The sequence below is a fragment of the Nelumbo lutea genome, chromosome 1 (assembly GCF_056320005.1).
Source record: "Nelumbo lutea isolate HS-2025 chromosome 1, American lotus-T2T, whole genome shotgun sequence".
NCBI lineage: Eukaryota > Viridiplantae > Streptophyta > Magnoliopsida > Proteales > Nelumbonaceae > Nelumbo > Nelumbo lutea.
In genome coordinates this window covers 192145807-192168644 of record NC_142684.1, presented here as the reverse complement: position 1 = coordinate 192168644, position 22838 = coordinate 192145807, and the positions used below count along the sequence as shown (strand labels likewise).

General features: G+C 36.1%; 1 protein-coding gene across 1 annotated transcript; it reads right to left on the bottom strand.

The window, feature by feature from the left end:
• Positions 1–1091: 1091 nt before the first annotated feature.
• Positions 1092–15790, bottom strand: ABCB28 (non-intrinsic ABC protein 8). The gene is made up of 18 exons (XM_088961886.1): positions 15261–15790; positions 14850–15037; positions 11605–11628; positions 11055–11084; positions 10680–10702; positions 6394–6524; positions 5496–5596; positions 5255–5305; positions 5048–5176; positions 4755–4817; positions 4403–4682; positions 2712–2860; positions 2528–2617; positions 2212–2346; positions 2069–2125; positions 1923–1979; positions 1555–1849; positions 1092–1468 (listed from the first exon to the last, which is right to left on the bottom strand). The coding sequence occupies exons 1-17, from the start codon at positions 15658–15660 to the stop codon at positions 1613–1615; spliced, it is 2145 nt and encodes a 714-aa protein (XP_088818012.1). The 5' UTR covers positions 15661–15790; the 3' UTR covers positions 1092–1468; positions 1555–1612.
• Between the last annotated feature and the right edge of the window lie 7048 nt (positions 15791–22838).

Sequence of the window (22838 nt, the reverse complement as noted above, 5' to 3'; positions counted from 1 at the left end):
GCGATGGCTCAAAGTCAAAAAGGGGAAAGGGCTGCATTTTGTATTTGCTAATCGGAGCTTGAAGGAGGGAAGGAGAGTCAACAGAGGACGAGGCATGCGGGAGGGAGGAGGAAGACGAGGAAGACGAGGAAGACGACGAAGGAGATGGAAACTATATGCGACCCTGAATCCATGGTTTTGGAATCTCCATCCCACTTTTTTTTTCATCCCATTCCCCTCTTTCTCTCAAAACAAATTCTCATCCCCATCCCACAAACCAAACGGAGCCTAAATGATTTAGATTTATAAAATTTCAGGCACCTTTTTCCTAGTAATAATGGTTATGAGAAAAATGTCTCCTGGGTTCTATATTGTAAACCTATTTGAATGCCAAGAAATTTCACGAATAGAAATTTAATTGAATTCCACCCCTTGGTTGAAGAACACTCTATTCCTACAAAACATTTGTTAATGGTATATGCTCATAACTGATTTTTTTCTCTTAATAACAATTAACAGAAAAATCTCTTCTGTTTCGTCAACATTGAACCCTGAAGATTGCAACGACGTCCCTGAAAAGGTGACATGGTTGAATCTTATTAAAAATGCACCACGTCCCACACCAAACTGAGTGCAGGAAATCCAGGTTCTTTAGGCTGACATTCTACCTGATTACGTGTCGACCTTTGGAATGCTCAGAAACTTTCAACGATATTGGCTTGTCGATAATTGTCGAAAGTTATCGGGTCAGATCCAATAAGCTTGATTAATGATAGGGTCAGATCTTTGAACCAAGCCTGTAGCCTGTTTATTTTCTTGTTGGTTCAGGAATGGTCTATGCAATTTGACCAACACCCTACCCATTTTAAAGGTCAAGTGGAGATCTCATCGAAGTTCGTTTTGGACTTGAAAATGTTTCCCATGCAAGACAAAGTGAATATGATCATTGACAAGAACAATTGGATATTTTTCACCTTTTTTTCTTGGCATAGGACCTTAAAAATAAAATTTCATTAAAGCCATTAATTGAGTCTACCCACACAACTAATCTTATTCGCTTTTACCTTACCAGAAATTTGAGGGTGGGGACTAGGGAGTCGAGAGAAAGAAAGGGAAAAGAAAGTATAAACCATTTATTTAATTGGTTTTCATACAACAATGAGTCTAAATTGTCTTTACAATTCACAAATCCCATTGTGGCATTGTCCACAAGAGAAAGGGAAAGTGCAGCACTTACAAGTATCAGCCCACAATTAAGTATGCAAGAGCACATTGTAAATGCCTCCCAAGGTCATCAATTGAGTTTTGGGGTGCAATTGTGTATTATTTGTTAATTGTTCACCAACCAAATACACAATAAAGTTCTGATGAAACCCCCATGCACTTCATTCAGATACTGGCAGCATGAAAGTGATTTCATCCAATAAAAACTGCAATTATCCCTTCTGAAACCTCTATCCCGAGTCTTCTGCTCTCATAAATGGCAAGACTATCTCACAAGAAAAAGAAAACTCAAAACAGGGAGATCAGATTTGGGGTCAGTAGAGGATACAAAAAGGAGAAATTTGCACTTACAGTTCATTTCCATGCTGATTCGCCATCATGAGCATAAATTTATAATCTTCCTTCTGCTTCATTCAAATGCAAGCCTCTGGGCACCAACTAATGAAGCGTATTGACCTTTCCTAGACAACAATTCAAAATGGGTGCCTAGTTCTGCAATCTTCCCATCTGAACAAAGAGCAATTTGATGTGCATTCTGGACAGTGCTTAACCTATGAGCAATCACCAATGTGGTTCTTCCTTTCATCAGATGGGTAAGAGCCTCCTGAACCAGGCGCTCACTAACTGTGTCTAAAGCACTTGTTGCCTGCAGCAGAGTAACATAAAATTTAACAATTTCAGAGAACACATGTAGACAGAGGAGATGTCTGAAAGCATACCTCATCAAGAATCAGAATAGGAGCATTCTTGAGCAGAGCCCTGGCAATGGCAATTCTCTGCAAATAGGAAGAGTGGAATACCTTATACAATTATTTCAAATCTCTTTTCACTGTTGTCAGGCATCCCTGAAACTTAGCTCTATTACCTGCCTCTGTCCACCACTCAACAGGCTTCCGCGTTCACCAACAAGAGTGTCATAACCCTTCAAGCCAAGCAAAAAAAAATGAGAAATTTTCTAAAAGGTACAACTGTATGATCCACCTGAAACATATTTCAAGGGTATCAAACCTGTGGAAGAGAAATTATGAATTCATGAGCATTTGCAGCTTTGGCCGCCTTAATCACATCATCTTTTGAGACATTATCATCTGGCAGCCCATATGCAATATTTTCTCCAACAGACATAGAGAACAGAACAGGTTCCTGCATCCATTGTTTAGGAGAGACAGCAATAACATGATTTTTTTTTTTTAAGCAGGTATACTCTTAAGGAGTAACTTCTACTGTATGCTCAAACTAAAATGGTAGTTTCAGAAGTGCAAAGAAGACAAAAATGGTATGCCACATGTTTATATTACAACTGTTTGAAGATGTACATAAGTACCTGGTTCACTATGGAGACAACTCGGGCCCATTCACTCTTATCGAAAGTTCTTACATCCTCACCTGCAACTGTTATGCGACCTCTTGTTGGCTAAAAATTCCAGGTAGTACATATTAGAATTCTATCAACTCTCAAGTCACCTGATGAGGAAAAAAGTGGATTTATATGGAAAAAGAAACTACACCTCATAGAAACGTGCCAGTAGCTGCACAATTGTACTTTTTCCTGCACCACTAGGACCAACTAGAGCTGTTATAGTTCCACATTTTAGCTTTAAATTAAGACCATTTAATATTTCCACATCGGGCCTCAAAGGATAAGAGAAGTACACATCTGTGAAAGAAATTGAGAGGTATTAGTTGGAAAACTGTGAGTAAATTAAGATCCCTGTATATTATCACAACATCCTAGGGAATCCTGGACTGACCAAAGAAAATACAATTGTGGCACCAAAGGCAAAGCAGTGCTAATTAGATACAATATTCAAAATATTAAACCAACTTTCTCACCCATATACACCAGGACTACAGAAAGAATGGTTAGAAGTTGCAAGTAAAAAATGAACATCACTGAAGCAGGTCAGTTTCCAGTTGTATCAAGACAGAGGTCAGTTGAGCTAGTTTAAAAAATCCATGGCCAAGTCCTTTGTTGGGTGAATCATCAACCAACAATGACTCAGCCAAGCCATGGCACCTTCAGGGAAAGGAGTTTTTTTTTTCTTTTTTGATAATTGAGAATTAATTTTATTAACCAAGAAGAATAAAGCTTTACAAGCATCCCTTGAAGAGGCACAAGATGCAGCCTCCCCTAAGCATTACAAGTGATCAGAAATAAAGATTACAAAGCTGCCCAAAATAACTGATCCCTAGAGGACCCCTGTTAGCAAGAAAATCAGCCAAGGCATTTGCCTCCCTACCTACCCACTGGAATCTACACATCATGTGTGTTGTTAAGCATTTCACTTTTTTTTTATGAGATCCCTATAACTCTAAACAACTGAGTCTGGATTTGACAACCAGCCCAGTGCCCACTATCGCTTTAGAATCCCCTTCAATTAGCAAGTTCTCCACTCCTAATTGTTTGGCAATCTGAATCCTTGTACTGCGGCCAACATCTCAGCTCTGGTGGAATCCCCTATCCCAACCGGGCCTGAAAAAAAAAAAAAAGAGATGATGTTGCCATTCTCATTCCTCAGGATTCCTCCTATGCCAGACAGTCCCGGATTACCTTGACTACTTCCATCAAAATTCGATTTAATAACCCCTTCCGATGGAGTTACATAGCCTGTTGCAGTTCTGTTTTTCCTAACTGAAGTGTGTGCAATTTGCAGCCCAATTTCTCCAGATATCATCAAAGGAGAAAGAGTTGAAAGAAACCAGGGATTTCGGCCAATGATTAGCCCTAGTTAAAAATTACCCACATTCTTTTCCTTCATTTTCCAGGATTAACAACATGGCCAAATCTTGAGTAAAGGAGAAATGACGAAAAAGATACATCCAAAAGGCATTCTTTAATCGTAATGCACCCAAAATGACATCCACACACACACACACACAAAAAAAAAAAAAAGAACGATAACAAAAATGTCATTACCCAACTCTGGCCTCAGCTATCTGGTGCCTTGGGAGGGGTAGACTGGATACAGTCCTAACCTTTGCCTTAAAAAAAAATTTGCACAAAGTGGCCGCTTTCAGGCTTGAACCCCATTAGAACACTTTCTGGCCCAAGATTTTACCATTATACCAAGTAATGATCCCCATAACCAAAAGAAAAACATAATGAGTAAGGAAGATTTGTTTTTTATTTCCTTCCACAAAAATAAAAAAAGGAAATTCAAAATTGAAATCTCAGACATTTAAAACTAGGTTTTAATACCTTCAAGACAAATGTCGCCAGACCAAGCTAGAGTACACCCACTATTAATTGATTTTAAAGCTGTCATGTAATGAGTATTTAGAGCTTGATTGTTCTCAGTGGAACCATTGGCATAGAATAATCGGAGATTGTCATCATCCACTTCATTTTTGTTGAGTTCTCTTTCTAAACCATAAGCAAGGGATTCATCAATTTCAGTCCCAGATAAAACAGAATTAATCCTCTCAATAGCAGCAAGACTGCCGCGAAGATCACCAAGTGTGTTAACAAATCCTTGAACCTGGACCACTTATTAGATCAGATAGTACACCATAGGATGGAAATGGTATGACCAAAATGCAGAATAACTTACAGCAAAAGTCAATGTGAAAGTGTATCCAATAAATGAAGCCACAGTTCCAACAGAAAGTTCACCCTGCAAGCAGAGAAGTCAAACATTTTAAACAATTATAATAGATTAGGTATGAGTAGCAAATATTAATTTAGCAACAGCAAAACCTGGACTATATGATCACACGGAACCATTTAAAGCCTTATAATCCTGCCTCGGGGAATGGAAACATGTTCAATGAATAGGTAAGATATGGTATATCAATGAAAAGAAGATAAGGTTAAGATAAGAACTTATCAATTAGAAGTGCTTACTGCCTTTACTTTGCTCCCTCCAAGACAGTACAGAGCCATCAAAGAAATATAAACAACTACTCTAGTCAGAGACTCATTAGAAGATTTGAAAGTTCCAAGCTTCATGCCACTGCTCTGGTAAGCACGAATCTGCAAGCACAAAATGGAACTTAATGGTTCCCAAGAATATTTGTACATCCACGACCTCTATAAAGAAACAAACCTTACCTGCTTACCAAACATTGACATTTGACGCTTTTCACCACCAAAAGATCTCACCTGCAGCAAATATCATTACTAGAGTTAATCGTAAAAATGTAGAAAAATACAGCTTTATCACCCAAGCCCAATAAGATATTTTCTCTGGTCTGATGACATATGCAAGTAACAGATATTCCTTGACAAAGGGAAATCATAAATCCACCAAAAGTAGAAAAAAACATTTAATTATAGAATTTTGAGAACTTACAGTACGGATGGCTGAAAAAGTTTCAGTTGCACAATCAGATATGGATGCTTGGGCCATCCCATATGCTTTGAATACAGGTACAGTTGAGCGCTTGTATACAGCTTATGTGTTTAAGGTATAGTTAAAATCAGCAGAAATTAAACATGAATAGTTGAACCAAGAGCAATTAATGTATTTCCAAAATTAAATAGCTATAGTCAACTTCATTGTTGAAAGAGAACAGGATCAATAAAAGGAGCACATACATTTAGCAATAGCCAACCCCAAACTTTGTGAAATTTATCAAATGGAAAAATAAACCATGACTTGCCAAGTAATTTTCACCCGAAACTTGTCCCTTGGATGGAGTGTATTGATGGGAATGCATGTGGCCCTGTATCACATGGAAGATACCTAGGACATTTAGACTTCATCATTATACAGTTAAAGTGATGGGCAATCCTTTTTTCCCAATCACTATCCTCGTACCTCTTAATTTATTGGAGTTTTTATTGTTTGATATCAAGTTATTAACCATTGGGATCATAGTTTTCATCAATTTATATCAAGTTGTTAACCATTGAGATCCTTTCTTTTCAACAAACAATAGCCCAAGATAAATGATCTTGGTTTGGACATGTGGCAAGAGTTCTTGTCCTGAAATGTGCCCCATGGGTTTAAGGTGTTGAAAATGCATGTGACCTTTAGGCTCCCAAATGAAGTGCCGCATAGAGAATCCCCAAGTTAGAGTTATATAAACAATAAAATAGCAAGGTGTGTTATACTAATACATTTTTTTTTATCAATAAGTTATACTAATACATGTATACATGCTATATGTACATGTATACACCAACTTATTAACACTACATGAAGCAATAGACACTTTACAACAATAATTTCAAAGAGAAAGAATTACCAACTAAAACAGACACAGAAAGCATCAGTAGTCCCAGAATTGGAGCAAGCTGGGGAGATAGTGCAAACAGTATGCATATGGTTCCCACAACCTGAAAGAATGAATCAACGGTCACATTACAAAATTTTAAACTGATGAGATCAAAAGACCGTGATAGAACAAATCTGAAACTCCTATAGATGATACAGTAGATGTGTTTCAGAACTCCTAACAGAAGTTAGTTGTCAACTAGCAACATAATTACGCAATATAAACGATGAGGTTTAGAAGACGTGAAACTCAGAAGTTAATATGAGAATAGTCAAGTTATTGATGAAAGATTTTTGTTTGTTAGCAGTAAGAAATATAAGCAGCACGACTTCTAATGACTAAGTATACAGTATCAATGTTCTAGGTCACTGCCACAAAAAGTTCAACTCATGTAAAAGATGTGCTTAAAAAGGCCCTTTTTTAATTGCAAATGTTTCCTTTCATCTAAACATACACAATTACAAGTGGATATCTTAGATCTTTTTGTCAAACACAAGAATAATGAAATATCCATGTTCACCAACGCAAGCAAATATATGTTGGGATTGTGTCTTATTTTACAACCACTAGATTAATTTTAATCTAACGGTTGGTGTGGTCCCTCTTTAGGTTGAAGAGGTTTTACATATAAAAGCTTTCTTTTGTATATAGGGTTAAGGCTTTTTGGAGAGAATGTGTGAGAGAAAAATACAGAGTGCTATTGGTGTGAGAGTGAGTTTTTTCTCTTGTTTTTGTTTTTCGGGTTGAGAGAAATGGGAGAACGGGTGTACAAGGGTTAAGGGTTGGTTCGGGCTGCAAGCCACAAGGTACTTGTATTGTTTCTCAGTTTCTTTCATAGTGAAGAACAGGTTTCATCTTTCCCGTGGACGTATGTGGTAAGGCCGAACCACGTAAATCTTTGTGTTCTTTGTGGTGCTTGTTTTTATTTGTCTTTGCTTGGACTTCATCATTTTTGTTGCTATTAGATTTCTCATGGTTTCTATTTCAAATACCTTGTAATTTTATATTGTGGGTGGTTGTTGTGAGGCCCCAACAAAGTGGTATCAGAGCTCCTAGGTTAGTGTTTACGAGGTGCTTGTAAAATTGCTTCAGAGATAATGACAACAAAAGGTATAGGTTCTCAGTTCCAGATTGAAAGGTTTTGATGGCAAAGGCAGTTTTACCCTATTGCAAAGAAGGGTACAGGATGTCTTGGCTCAACAAGGCTTGGCTAGAGCGTTGAAGGGAAAGGATGGGAAGCCAGAAGACATGAAGGATGCTGATTGGGAGGACATTGAGTCAAGGTGTGTTAGTACGATTCGATTGCTCCTGGCTGATAACGTTATGTTTAACGTAATGGAGGAAAATTCTGCATTGGATTTGTGGGATAAGCTGGAGAAGCTTTATTTGGGAAAAATCTTAACTACAAAGCTATATCTGAAGTAGCAATTGTACAAGCTGAAGATGGAAGAAGGTGGGCATCTCCTGGAACACTTAAAATGTGTTCAACAATATCTTGGATCAACTAGTGAAAGTTGATGTCAAGGTGGAGGAAAAAGACAAGGCCCTTTTGTTTCTTACCTCACTTCCTGATTTGTATGAAAACTTGGTGACAACATTGTTGTACGGGAAAGATACAGTGAAGTTAGAAGAAGTTATTGCATCTTTTCTATCCAATGAGGTTAGGAGGAAATCCAAGTATAGAGCGGGCAAGACTCTACATTGGTTACGCTAGGAACGGATCAAAAAGGAAGGTCGTCTGATAGGGGGTCTTAGAGTTGCAAGTCTAGATCCAAGGCTAGGGAAAAGGACAAGATAAAATGTTATAGATGCAAATAATTTGGTCACATTAAGAGAGATTGTCCTACACTAAAAAGGAGTGGGGATGAATCCGGAAGCGTGGCAATTGCATCTTATGATGATGGAGACGTTCTCACAGTTTCCGAAGGTATGTGCAATTTTTCTCCAAATGAGTGGGTTTTTGATTATGGATGTTCTATGCATATTTGCACTAGGAAGGAATATTTTGACACGTTCCAAGAGAGGAAGACAAGTGGTCTCCTTGGGTGATGGATCTACGTTTAACATCATAGGTGTTGGAACAATGAAAATCAAAATGTTTGATGGAGTGGTTTGCACTTTGGGTGGTGTGGCGTATGTCCCAAAAATGTGTAGGAATCTAATATCACTTAGCCGGTTAGAATCCAAGAGATGCAAGGTTTTTGTTGTAGGTGGAGCCATGAAAATCACACATGGCAATATGGTCCTAATGAAGGGAGAAAAGTGCAAGGATTTGTATCATCTAGTTGGGAGTATAGTGTTTCCCAAGACCTCGATGGGATATTAGAAACAGAATGCGCAAGGTAGTGTGGCCACATGGAGGGTCTCTTTTGCAAATAGAGTGGAGACGACAAGTGCTGCAAGTTTCCAAGGTATAGATGATGGTGAGAGGAAGATTCTTGTTGGAAGAGAAGAAGGACCGAGGTCCCTCTCTGAAATTAACTAGGATTGTTAGCTTGGGTACAATTACACATGTACATTGGCTGTTTTGTTTGAATCAGGTGGAGTCAGGGCCGAGTGGTTCATGTTATGTGTAGTTGGTGGTATTTTACAAGGCCAATGGAGGCTTGCGATATTTGCAAATAGTATATCTCTAAGGTGGTTGGAAAATAAGTCAAGGTGGAGATTGTTGGGATTGTGTTTTATTTTACAACCGTTGGATTAATTTTAATCTAACAGTTGGTGTGGTCCCTCTTTAAGTTAAAGAGGTTTTACATATAAAAGCTTTCTTTTGTATGTAGGGTTAAGGCTTTTTGGAGAGAAGATGTGAAAGAAAAATACAGAGTGCTCTTGATATGAAAGTGGGTTTTTTCTCTTGATTTTGTTCTTTGGATTGAGAGAAAAGGGAGAACGGGTGTACAAGGGATAAGGGTTGCTTCGAGCTGCAAGCCACAAGGTACTTGTATTGTTTCTCAATTTCTTTCATAGTGAATAACAGGTTTCGTCTCTCCCGTGGACGTAGGCAGTAAGACTGAACCACGTAAATCTTTGTGTTCTTTGTGGTGCTTGTTTTTATTTATCTTTGCTTGGATTTCATCATTTTTGCTGCTATTAGATTTTTCATGGTTGCTATTTCAAATACCTTGTGATTTTATACTGTGGGTGGTTGTTGTGAGACCCCAACAATATCAAGCAGAGGCAGCTGTAGGTAGGGGTGCAATCTAGTCAAGATGATCCAAACTTGTATATGTCTTGGCTCGGTTTGATTAAAACACTATTAAACTTTGAGTTTGATTAAATATTCAATGAGCTCAAGTTTGGCTCAAAAGCTCAAAAATGAATATATTTTTATATATTATACATATTATAATATAAAGTATATTATTATATGTATAGAATATAAAAATATAGTTTACATAAAAATTATTTTCGTAATATATTATAAAATATGTTTTATATTCTATAATATATGTATGTAAATGCTAATTGAGCTAGGCTCATGAGCTTTTGAGCTGAACCTTTTATTAGTCGAGCTTGAGTTCAAAACTAATTGAGCTTAGCTCAAGATTCGAACTCGAGCCTGCACTATTCGATTAGAGCTCAATTCGAATGCAACCCTAGCTGCAGCTTAGTCCTGTGACTTTTTTTTTTTAGAAAAAGAAGGTAAGGTATTGTATTCATTACTTCAAAACATATACCTGCCCTGCATAACAAGACATTGCACAGACCATCATCCTTTCTGTACATTTTCTATTCTGTATGCATAGATACAAATGGTGTATTGAAATAAAAAAAAAGGCTATACGCCCCGTTTCTGAAATAATTGTGAGCCCCTACCCATGAATACAATCTTCCCTATAAACCTTTCAATTTATTTTCTTCTGTGCTGTATTCATTTTCAAAAAGCTTTCTATTTCTCTGTCCATGATGTCCCGACCACTTGTGACAAGAACTAGGGTGAGAATCAATCAACAATCGAGGAAAATGGAGTATAACTCTACTGATAAAAACTAGTTTGAGAAACTCTTATTTTTCTTAAAACTATACTTATGATAGAACATCCGTACCCAAAGATTAGGCAAAACTGTTTTGAGAAGTTGCACTCTGTTGAAGTCCACAACCAGGCAGCATTTGTACGCATTTTTTTATAAGTAAAATAAAAATTTAATTAAAGATAAAGAAGTTACAAAATAGGGTGACAAATCATCACCCGAATACATAGACCAACTTCCAGAATAAAGAACAAGCTCCACTTACAAATCTGATAATCCAGGAACTCTCCTAAACTATTTCCAGAATCCTCCTTTCCTAGCTGACCGAATTCCGGAAGACTCAGCAACCATTCTAACACTGATCTGCCCTCAGCCGCGACCATCTTGTCCAGGCTGCAGGCTTTGTCTTCAAAAGTCCTACTGCTACTCTCCTTCCAAATGTTCCAGAAAATTGCAGATGGGATACAGTTCCATACCTCCTAACAAAATAAACTGCACCAGCTCGGCCCACTCTCCTCTATTTGACCCCCAAATCTCATTCTCTAACCTTAGATCGAAAGACTCCAACTTTGTATCTTGCAGTAGTACAACATCTGGGCTGTATTTTCTCAAAAGATTTTTAACCACTTCTCTCCTCTTCCTATCTCTCAATCCCGTCACACTCCATGATAAAAGATTCACTTTCCTCACCTCCCCTGCCCCCTCTAACAGCCCTTCTATTCCTCTTCCACCAAACCTACTAATCTCCTATCCCCCTCTTCCCCTCCTTCAGAAATTCCCCAGGCAACCATTTTCTCTAGCTCCTCCCTTTTAGACCTTTTGTACTGATCAATAGCCTTTTTCACCACATAAGTCAGCCATCTCTTATGCAATGACTTACTCCTTGGACCTAATTATAAATTTACAAAGTAGATCATTTTATCACATTATCTCAATACGTGAAGTTATTTTACTTTGGTTACTGATATGGGAATATCTATTTTTAACAAATGAGGCACATTCCTGGTGAAAAGTTAAAAGATACCCTTGTTTGTGGTGACAAATATTATAAGAGTACTTTTTGTTTTTAAAGCAAGTATTGCTTGACTAATGATTAGAGGTTTGCCACCTTTATCAAAATTGGAAAATGCCCAAATATCACATCTTTACTTGTAGTTGGCTCCAAAATAGCTTAAAAGAACACAAGGAAATGCAGATATTAAGTTCATACCTTGTATCGATCAAAAAACTCCACCTGCGGTAAGGGATAAAAAAGTCACATTTCAGAGCAACCAACTAAAATACTAGCATAAGAAAATGATTTTTTTATCAATCACAAGAAAATGATTTCTAGTTGCAGAAATGAAAGAAGTTTTTGATTGCCAGTAGCCAAGAATTTACTTAAGAAAGTAATGTTGTGGACCTATTATGCATGAAGTTTAGGCATCTTCTTTCTTCACCAAGTAAATAAGAATTGCTAAAAGAAGGAAAAGAAGTGTTTTTCTGCAGTAATTTTACTCAACAAAGGTATTTTAATACAATTCCTTGCTCCACAGGAAATCCAAGAAACTTGTAGCTGATTAAAGAAACAAAGGTTCTATTTCAACATCAAAATGGCTTCATAAAAATATCTAAACATAACAATATCATGATCTATGTTATACCTGTTATAGTGCAATAGGATGCTACTATGAATGTGCAATGTCTAAAACACTGTCCTTTAAGCAGAATTCTGCCTCCTCTGGATCAAGTCCAGTGCAGTACAGGAAAACTAGCATTCTGCTCTAGGATTCAACAGCCTTGGAAGGCGCTCAGTGACCATGCACTCGGAATACTGAGTTACACGAACAACAACAATCTTCAACTTGGCAATAAAAGCAGGTGTGTGATAAGAGAATGATGTGTGTGCAGTGACTGACTCGAGCATTGGTATAAACAGAAGCATTTCTACAAGTGAGAAAGGAGGTGACTCTTCTAAGAGAAACCATGGAAAGAAGAGATGCGAATTTTAGTTTGAAGTGGAAATGAAAAGTCGTTTGTTTTAAATTCAAAAAGTCATTTGGTTTGAAGTAAAAAGGAAAAGTCATAAATGGTTGAAATTTAAAATGACATGTCATAAAAGATATGTGGGCAAATAATCCACACCCACACCCGACCAGAAACAGCCCGGTTCGGAACATGTGTGTCATAAAGGATTCCCAATCATGAACCACCACCCAAGCCAAGAGAAGGCAAAGGCCAACTCCTAGTAAAAAGTTCAAAACTTTCCTGTAATTATCCCATGTGGGATTTAAGCAGAACACTAGGAAAGAAAAGTGCCTCAAAAGTGGAGGAAATTTTGAAATTTGGCTAAAACTCAAAATAGAGTTTGTGTTGGCATGAAAATACAAGAGTGGGTGTGTGCAATTAAGTGCAAAAGACAAAATTACCCTTACTAAACTTTTGAATCACACCTATTGTTGATTAACAAAACTACCGCAATACCTACTAGTGTATGTACATTGCACTTTTCATTTTAGTCTACTTTTATGTATAAACCTCAGGTTTGGAGACAAATTCAACCCCCCATGACTTGCCAATTGCCACCTATCCCTTGTTTTGAGCATCAGGACCTACTATTATATCATTCTTGCCTGGAGATTTGTCATACTAGATATAGAAGAGTGAAGAGTATAATTATCTCATGTTTACTGCATTTAATTAAAGGGTATAGAAATTCACCCACCTACCCACACACAAGCCATTTAGAAACGAAACATTTTTTTCATGATGACAAGTGGATAAGATTGTTCAAGTAATTATCTCATGTTTAGAAGAGTGAAGAGTATAATTATCTCATGTTTACTGCATTTAATTAAAGGGTATAGAAATTCACCCACCCACCCACCCACCCACAAGCCATTTAGAAAGGAAACATTTTTTTCATGATGACAAGTGGATAAGATTGTTCAAGTAATTTTAGGGCAAGTTGTGATTTCAATACACCCAAAATATTCAGATGTCTTTAGAAGTTTAGCTGTAGAGGATGATCCTCAAATGTTTCAAAAACCTGGATCATACGGTATTACTACCTTTGTTTTATTTTTGGTGGAAGTATCACTACTCACTACCAGGACACATAAATGCTTATCATTGTTGTTTTATAGTTTAATCTAGCCCGAGAACAAGTTTCTTTGAACCCCATTGTAAAATAGTATTACAATGAATAGTATGTGCTCATGCTATGTTTATTTAACCAAGTCTCAAAAACTTGTTTTTGTAAACCCCATTAGACAATATTACTACCATGAATGCCATGGGCCCATTCTTCTAACCTAGCATCTGGCATATGCATTTGCAAATGTTTAGTTACACTCTACTTTATCTAGCCGCAGAAGTTAGTATGTTACTAAATGTTATCAACGTCAACCAGTAGAAGTGATAAAGACCATTATCAAAACATTGACTAGCCAACAATTAGTCAATTGACTAATCAGTTAAGGGCTATATGCATGACTAACTAGTCAACCAATGCAAATGGTATGGTTTCCTAGGGCAACTAAGGATCAACTAGGTTGACTAACAACTACTTTGCCTGGTTGACTATAAATTTACTATTTTAAACTTTTAGTTGTGTGTGTTTATCTTTAGCTTTAAAATAGTATTGCAGAGCTCTTTAAATTGTTATGCACTTGAATTGCTTAAAGCATTTCTAATTGATAAGCAGGACCTACAAGGAAAGAGAAATGGCGGTGGGTTTCTTTTAAGTCTTTTTTCCTACCCGTAGTGTGCTAAGAGTTGCTATAACAAGGGGAGACATCAGATGCTTTTTTTTTCTTGAGAAAAGGTAATGTAATTTTATTAAACTCTAGAATGAGCAGAAGTACAATACCCCCGCCCTCTTCGCCCGCCCCCCCCCCCCCCCCCCCCCCAAGGCCCAAGGGCAGGAATCAGTCCCCCACAACCCGCCCCCCCATACAAAGTTACAATTCAAATAAGCTCCTTGCCCCTAGGCCAGAGGATTGAAGCCCTTTTGCAACCGAAACCCAAGATACCAGGCTGCCAAAAGAAAAAGCAATTAAAACATCCAAATCATTGGAGGCATTCTGGAACAACCGCCTATTTCTTTCAGACCAATGGGTGCTTATCACTGCAGCCATATACTAAATGTTCTATGCAATATCCTTTTTTATTATTATTATTTTTTGTTTTTATTTATTATTATTATTTTTTTTGGGGGGGGGGGGGTGAAAGACTTGCAGACTTCATTAACTAATATACAAGATTGCATCTTTATATTAAATTCGTACATATTATTGCCTATGAAGGCCAAAACGACTAGTCATTAACTCATCGAACTAACAAGACTGGAAAAAGATATATAGAAATTAGGATATCATCTGCACGGAGTGGAAGAGAGAATCGGTGGCAAGGCAACATGGCGAAGGAAAAAAATTCTTTTACAATTCTTCACAAAATAGAGAATTGGTTAAATACCTTCTGAATCAATATCCTTCTAAAAACCTGGGCTCTTAGGGCTGCCATCACCTTCTCCCAGATCATATTCATGTTTATAACGAAAATAATCGTGAAAATTGGCTCCATTATGTACAAAATTCCAACCTTGCTGAGCAATTCCCATAAGGGCTCTGGTCTTGCCCCTATAAGTACTTCAAAAAATCGCCCTGCAATACGTGGAGTACTAAAAATAAATAAAAGAAGCGTCATATAATCAGTGATTAGGGAAATATTTATATCACGTTTATGTAATTATCAAGATGAGATGCTGTTCTCTTTTGCAGATTTGTTACTTCCATGATTTGAGAATTTCTAGTGAATTGCTTTAACTGGAAAACAGGGAAACCGCACCGATAAGTATTTAATTCTCAACATCAAACCATGTCTTACCTGAAAATATAGGCATGGAAAGAGTGCAGGTCGTGCAACCCACGAGTGTAACAACTGAAACAAAAAGTCTTAACTTGTGCCGAAGCAATAGGCTCCAAATGACACCCCAGTTTATCGAGGTTGGTGATTGAGCAGTAATTACTGGATTCGAATCCTCAACCTTGGGATTTTCACCGCTAATATTCGGATCAAAAGCTGGAGCAGATACGTATGCAGCAGAGAGAATGCCGTTTAATCTTCTCTGGGTCCCAGAAAAATGTGGCGGGAAGAGCTTCAACGATTGTTGGGAAATGCTTAGAGGCCAGGGAAACAGTTCGGTTCTGGTGTTCCTCCGTGAATGGTATTTTGGGAGGTTGAAGCGACTGAGAGTAGGGAAATGAAGAGCTGCTGCAGACGCCATGGCTGCTTTTTTATGAACTTCTGGTAAGAGAAGCGGCTCCCGGCCTGAGTACAGTTACTGAGTTCATTTGTTTTGTTTCTTCCGAGCTTTTGGATGGGCTGAAAAGAGCGTGTTTTCCACTCCATCTTGTCGGAACGCCCTTCATAGCCACTAATAAGTCCGTTATCTGATTAAACAAAGGCAACTTGTATGATGCTGGAAGGTATGATACCGGAAAAAGTCTGACCAATCATAACCCTCCGTCAATCTTGATGATACCGGTTGATGGGCTATCAGTTTGTAAAGATATCGTGCTTTTTTGGTATCTTAGCCGTCCAATTCATAGAGTTATTGGAATTGGATCTACCATTTTTTGACCCACTAGGGAGTTGGGATCTCTTCCAACAAAGTTACCATGACATGGGAAAGGAAACCGGATCTGCTCCTCACACATCCTACCATGTATTGGGAACATCTCTGGTACTTATTAGTTATTATCACGGGAGATGTTCCCAATGCATGGTAGATGTGCCTGTGAGGTGCCCATTTGTGAGGAATAGATCCCACTTCATGGGAAAGATAGATATCTCGGAAAATCATAAATATGATAACCAATCAGGTGTTATTTATCAAAATTTATGAATGAATTTTGATTGATCAAAACTTTTTTCATATTATATCTTGTATCATAGATTTTTTTTGTCTATATATAATACTGAGTTCAGGTTTTCATTCATAGATTTTTTTTCGCCTTTCGGGATTTTATTCATATCTATTAAAGATTTTCCAGATATTCAATTTTTTCTTTCTATTTTTTATTTCTAAGATCCTAAATCGCTGGTTGTACTAGAGTTGGGGGTTTTATGGGTTTGCCCCATGAAGGAAACAATTTTAAGCCTTATGATTTGACCTCTTAAAAAAAAACCCTTGACATGTTTCAAATTATCAATTAATAAAATTAATTAATTATTGTAATTTTTTCATGCATTGCACGGGCCCTACTAGTTATATATAAGAGTGAGTTTGAATTTATTCCTCACATAATAATCCTTCGACATGAGTCCCGATGTACTGCAAGGAAAAGCTTTGCTTTCATAGCATTTATCTACACATCGGGAATATCTTCTATGCATTTATGTTAAATTCATCGGGAAATTAATGTTCTCAATATGTGGTGGGATTCTCATGGTTTAATGGTGTTTGTAGAATTTTTGCTTGTGGAGAATCCCAATGTCTCACACCCACCTCACAGCATGATGAAATTGCACATCAAATAATATTTTCCAAATTTGGATTTGCTCATCACAAAATCACTCCTCACAACATGCAGGTATGGGAAGTGTTACTAATGTAGACGTTGATGTGCTATGAGGTTGGTGTGAGGAGGGCGAGCAGATCTGAATTAATACCCCCATACTTATATATTTTCATTCATGGAAAGATGTTCCAAATGCACAGCTACAAAGTGATGTGAAGTGGGTGTGAGGCCCTTATATGAGAAGGAAATTTAGACTAAGACTGGGACCACCATACATGAGATATGCAACATTTTTTTGGTAGGGGATATGAATTCACCATAAACCATACCCTTAAGCAAGTTGGGATCTCCTGCCAACACAACACGTTCCACACATAATCTGACATAACACATCTCACCATGAGACTGGACCCACCATAAAACTAAGTCCTGCCATGTATCATGTATGAGATGTGTGGTGTTGAATAATGTTGGAAGGGTGTTGGAATATATTTTGTTGGAGAGGGCACTCAAGGTAAACACATAAAAACTCTTGAATTGAATGATGTCTTCTTTAGGGTCTATTTGGTTGATGTGAAAAATAATACAAATAAAATAAAATGAATTAAAAAAACAGTAAAAAAATCACAAATGGACTTCCACTCGATACTCAACTTTATTACAATTTATAAGGTTGGATTCAAGCCAATAATTGAACTATATAATTAAATTAGCTTGGCTCAACTTGGTCCAAACTTGATTAAACTCATTAGCTTCCCCGAACCAAGGTTTATTGAGCTCGAGCTTGATTTAGGCTGAACCAAATTGTGCTTTTTATAAGTAGAACTCAAATAACTCATACAAAGCTTAATTCATGTCCACCCAAATTACAAGTTCCACATAGTTTCCCCCCTTTTTGGACAACCAAATATAAAGTCAGGACAGTGGGCTACCATTTGAAATTAGAGAAATTTTTAATGATTAATTTTGCTTGATTTTTCTTGTAGGATGGAACAAGACCAGCTAAGAACAATCATCCGGTGTTAGGAAACATTGGCATTAAATTTGCTTATTTGGTTTACTAAGGAAAAAACATTTTGAGTGTATTTTATTAAGCTTTCTCTTAAAAAAAGCCATTTAATTTGGCCGATAGTAGTGAGCTTTTAACTTGTTTGGTGAATAGATTATCTACAAAATAAGTTAAATGAACTATATAATTAAATTAGGCATAATCAGAATTTTATAAATAACAAATACGGAAAAGTACGGATTTTCCCAATGCAGATTTCTAATTTACACTGTAGGGCTATAAACATTCAAATGGACCGATACCCACACTCTATGCACCCACGCCCGCTCGTGAATTGGCATCAATTCCGAGCTGACACCTATCCCGACCATACATTGAACCTATAAATTCTGACACTAGGGGTATTGGTCATTCTCCCTAATAAATATATGAAAAGGATTAATTTGTCTAATGCTTGGATTAAGAAAAAAACATTTTAGCAACATTAAACACAAAGCAAATCAGCAAAAAAAGGTCTTCCCCCTAAGCTATATCCCATACTTTATTAACTGGTTTCAAGGGAAAAAAAGAGTACTGAAAAAGTGTTGTGAGCTATGAGATCAATTCAATATCTCCACAAGTTTCCCCCCTTTTAGTGATCAAATGACTCAAGTTTTTTTCTTTTTTTAACACAATTAGGAAAATAGAACCTAAGGCTGCATTTGGAAATGATGTAAATGGAGTGTAAATCCTTGTTCAAGGTAAATTTGTACTTTCGTTCACTTTTGCCTGGGTTTGGCAATACTACATTTATGCATTGACAAATGACAGAAAACACATTTTCCAATGCATATTTACATTGATAACAAAATTTAAAAGTACATCTACAAAAAAAGCAAATTTGCATTCAAGTGGGCTTTTTGATAAAAAAAGGCATATGCTTTATTGGAATTCATGTTTGCATCCATTACAACTAAAAGTCTGTTTAGTAAGAAGGTAAATTTGTCGGTGCAAAACTAACTCAACTTTGCAATTTATATGAACCACTTTATACTCTACATATTTGCATTTACACTTATTTGCATAGTTTCAAAACGCAAACTAACGAATAAAGGCCCTACCCAAGAAACTCATAGTACAAATATAGAACAATGCCCAAGGAAAATGTGAACAACAATTTGATTGTAATGATTATCAATATGGGCTTTGAGAGGGAATTGGGCAATATGGTTGGTTTTGTTTTTGAAAATAAAAACATTTGCCACATCAACAAAATTATATTGTTTTTTATGTTGTACTAGTTTTTCTAAACAAAATAAACCATATATTTTGTTGAATACCCCTTTAGTGGGCCTTAAAAATAAAATCAACCCCTACATCAACAAAATTGTATTGGTTTTTGAATATCCCTTTGGGGCTGTTCAATAATATGGTTGGTTTTACTTTGAAAAACAAAAGTAACTGTTATAATTGAGAAACAATAACTTGCAAAATAGTTATTGAAAATGTTCATAATATTCTTATAAACTTTCTATGGATTTTCCCTTTTCCATGATTTCTTGAGAGTGTAACAACCTTACCCTTTATATTGAACAAGACTTTGTGTCCCTTCTGTCTCAATTTCTATTGGCATGGATCTCACCACCCCTAATTTTCTTGATGGATGGCCATTCCCAACCTTTTATAAACCATGTTAAGATTCACAAACTAGATTGATGTATTGACTTTATGTAAACATTATAATGTGTAACAAAATTTTATGAGTATCTTTTGTGTAGTATTGATTATAAAAATATATTTAAACTTTAAATTAAAAAAATGTTAATTTCATTAACTTATGCCAAATCCAGATGACTAGCCCAACCCACATAGAACTGGGATTATATCCATTCATGGGCCAAGTAGCCAAACAAACTTACTCACATATTTGAGCTCAAGCATATATATATATATTTTAAGGCCCACAAACTAGTTTGTGACAAATAGTGGTGTTGCTCTTTCATAAACAATGATAAAAATTAGGCATTGCAAATCATGCAAAATAATCCACTCTCTTCATGATTTCAAATGCACGAATCAAATAGAAACAAAACACTTATACCATGATACAAACACCCTGTTGGCATTTTGAACGATAACACACATAGATAGTATTTTATGGCCTATGAAGTGGTTATATTTTAAACAATGCAAATCCAAATAGTGTGTCATTTGACTTGTAGAAAAATATTGAGGCCTACTTTAAAATAATGATTGTCTTACAATAATACCTTATAAAATTTTGGAATGGTTGTGGTATTGATGTAATATATGCTAATGCCAAAGCAAATATTGGCATTACAGGTCAAATATAGGTCAACCGATGGTGTCATAATTAAATAATAAAAACTAAAAAGATAAATTCATAAAAATACATAATTTTTGTAGAAAACATTTGGACACATCTATACTATTATATGTTCATCATATTAAATGTAAAATAAGTATAATAAATAAGAAGTATTTTTATATGCATTGAAATATAAAAAGAGTTGTAACACATTATTACTATCACTATCGTATTTGTCTAAAATTGCCACATAAAAAAGCACATGAACATTTACTAGAAACTTAAACATACTACCACATTTCCGAGGTCAAATGTCTTTGTAGATCTCACCTTTGTGGTAGATGTCTCCTCCTTTTTTCCTAGTTCTCATTTTATTCAAAGTATTCTCATGATGGTTTTCACTTTACTCTAGATGGCCCTTTCCATGATTTGAACTAATATTTTATAACTTGAGATAGGAATGGAATTACTTTTACATTTGGGTGATATGCCAATGGTTCAACCATCTAGTCAATATGAATCAACATGATTTAACACCACACATCTCATACAATGTGGGTCCCACCTTTATGGTGAGTCTCATGGTGAGATGTATGGTGTTATATCATGTTGATAGGGTGTTGGAATGTGTTTTATTAGCATGAGATTCCAACTAGATTTGAATGTCAATTTTTATTTATTTCATCTAACCAATCCACAAAAAGTATGCTTATTTATTTATTTATTTTTTAATTTTCCTTTGATCAGTTTGATCCACCTTTGTGTTTATTGGAGGGTGGCAATAAGTTGATCTAAATGTAGGAGATGCGATTTCATGTTTGGTGCATTTAATTCGTAGAACTATATCTTTGGAACACTATTTTAAAGTGCTCCAAATTTAGGTGTGAAGCAGAGGTGTAAAAGGGCGTCACTCTTAAGAATCAATGACATTTCAAAGAGACAATACTTAATATAAAAAATATACTTTTTATATTTTTACAATTCAAAATATTGATGGTAAGCCATATAAAAAGAGTAAAAATGAAAAGACAATAGGGAAAACCAAGTTCTCTTAGTTTCTTTTGATTAGCTCAAGTGAGCCTATTCTTCTTCTTATAAATCCAAGATCCCAAGTTTGCTTATCTTTCTCATTCATCTTCTTAATGGATTTATTTTTTTATTGATTACATTTTTGCATAAATCAAATCAATTAAGTCATTACCTTTCTTTTAAATTGTTGGGTGACCATACAATTATATAAATGATTCATCATATATATGGTCGCATTTGTGATAACAATTTTGGCTATAAATAATTTTTAATAATCTTTTTTAGTTATAATTCATTCACCAAGCAATTGGATTACATCCCGTTTTTGAGTTATGCCTAATGGCGTATTGAGAGAGCCCGTGGGCCACTTGATTACAACAATGGGATGTATGAGCTATGATGAAATTCAACAATAGGGAACTATGTGAATAAACTCCTACAATCTTGAATCATTGAGTGGATTCTATATGGGGGCTTGAGGTCAGAAGAAAGAATTTGCATCACCTCTTAGCATCATTTTCAAATTGACCAACACTATCATGTTTCCTGCCTTCCATATAAATCATATAACAATGACACCTCTCACTAGCATTGGTAATGGGAAATCAATCCCACTTAAATCATCAATACATACTAATTTCGCTTCTTCATGGCAAAGTGCACAAACTGGATCAACCCGACTAGACCACTTGGATAATTCCATATAGAGAGGTAAAGCTCCCATATAGCACCTCCATAAGAACAATTTCACATGAGGGATGAATAGCTTAATTATCCAAAACTACTTCCATGATAAACTATTATACACCCAAAAAGAAGATTTGGACTCAACTTTGTTGAGACAGTATTTTGTACACAAAATTACATGTGTATTGGCCATGACCATGAGGGGTCAATGTCCAAGTCAACCTATCATCAGCTTGCAGTGGAAATCTAGTACTCTTAATGGAATTGAGGATCTTCAAGTCAACAAAATGTTCAAGTAAAGAAAGGTTCCAACAGTGGGAATCATGGTTAATTAATAAACTCATTCTACAACAATAAAGTAACCAATTTATGGGGTTTTTAATGAGCTGTCCAACTACCCAAGGATCTTTGAAGATATCAATATTCATTAGATACCAGCCATATTTACAATCAAGAAGACATGTCTAGAGAGGAGAATGAATGGGTTTATGTTGTTGGCACCAAAAAGATCTTTTTTTGTTCCAATAGTGGGAATCATGGTTAATTAATAAACTTATTCTACAACAATGAAGTAACCAATTTATGGGGTTTTCAATGAGCTGTCCAACTATCAAAGGATCTTTGAAGATATCAATATTCATTGGATACCAGCCATATTTGCAATCAAGAAGACATGTCTAGAAAGGAGAATGAGTGGGTTTATATTGTTGGCACCAAAAAGTTCTTAACTTTGAATTTTGAAACTTCTAATTTAAAAGGTTTATAATTGTTAGCTGAATAGTTATTATTTTATTTAGGGAGAATTGCAAATAGTACCTTGTACTTTGGACCTAGCCTCACTTTGGTCCTCAAACGTCAAAATGTGCAAATCTAGTACCTAAACTTAAAAAATGCGCCAGTTTAGTCCC

Excerpts from the sequence above, each read along its gene's own strand:
- ABCB28 (XM_088961886.1), bottom strand. The coding sequence starts at position 15,660 with ATGGCGTCTGCAGCAGCTCTTCATTTCCCTACTCTCAGTCGCTTCAAC. Across the intron at positions 10,703-11,054 it reads TGAATCTTTTATCATGGAGT|GATTCTGGAAATAGTTTAGG; the intron begins GTGACGGGATTG and ends CTAGGAAAGGAG. Across the intron at positions 1,850-1,922 it reads CTATTCTGATTCTTGATGAG|GCAACAAGTGCTTTAGACAC; the intron begins GTATGCTTTCAG and ends ACTCTGCTGCAG.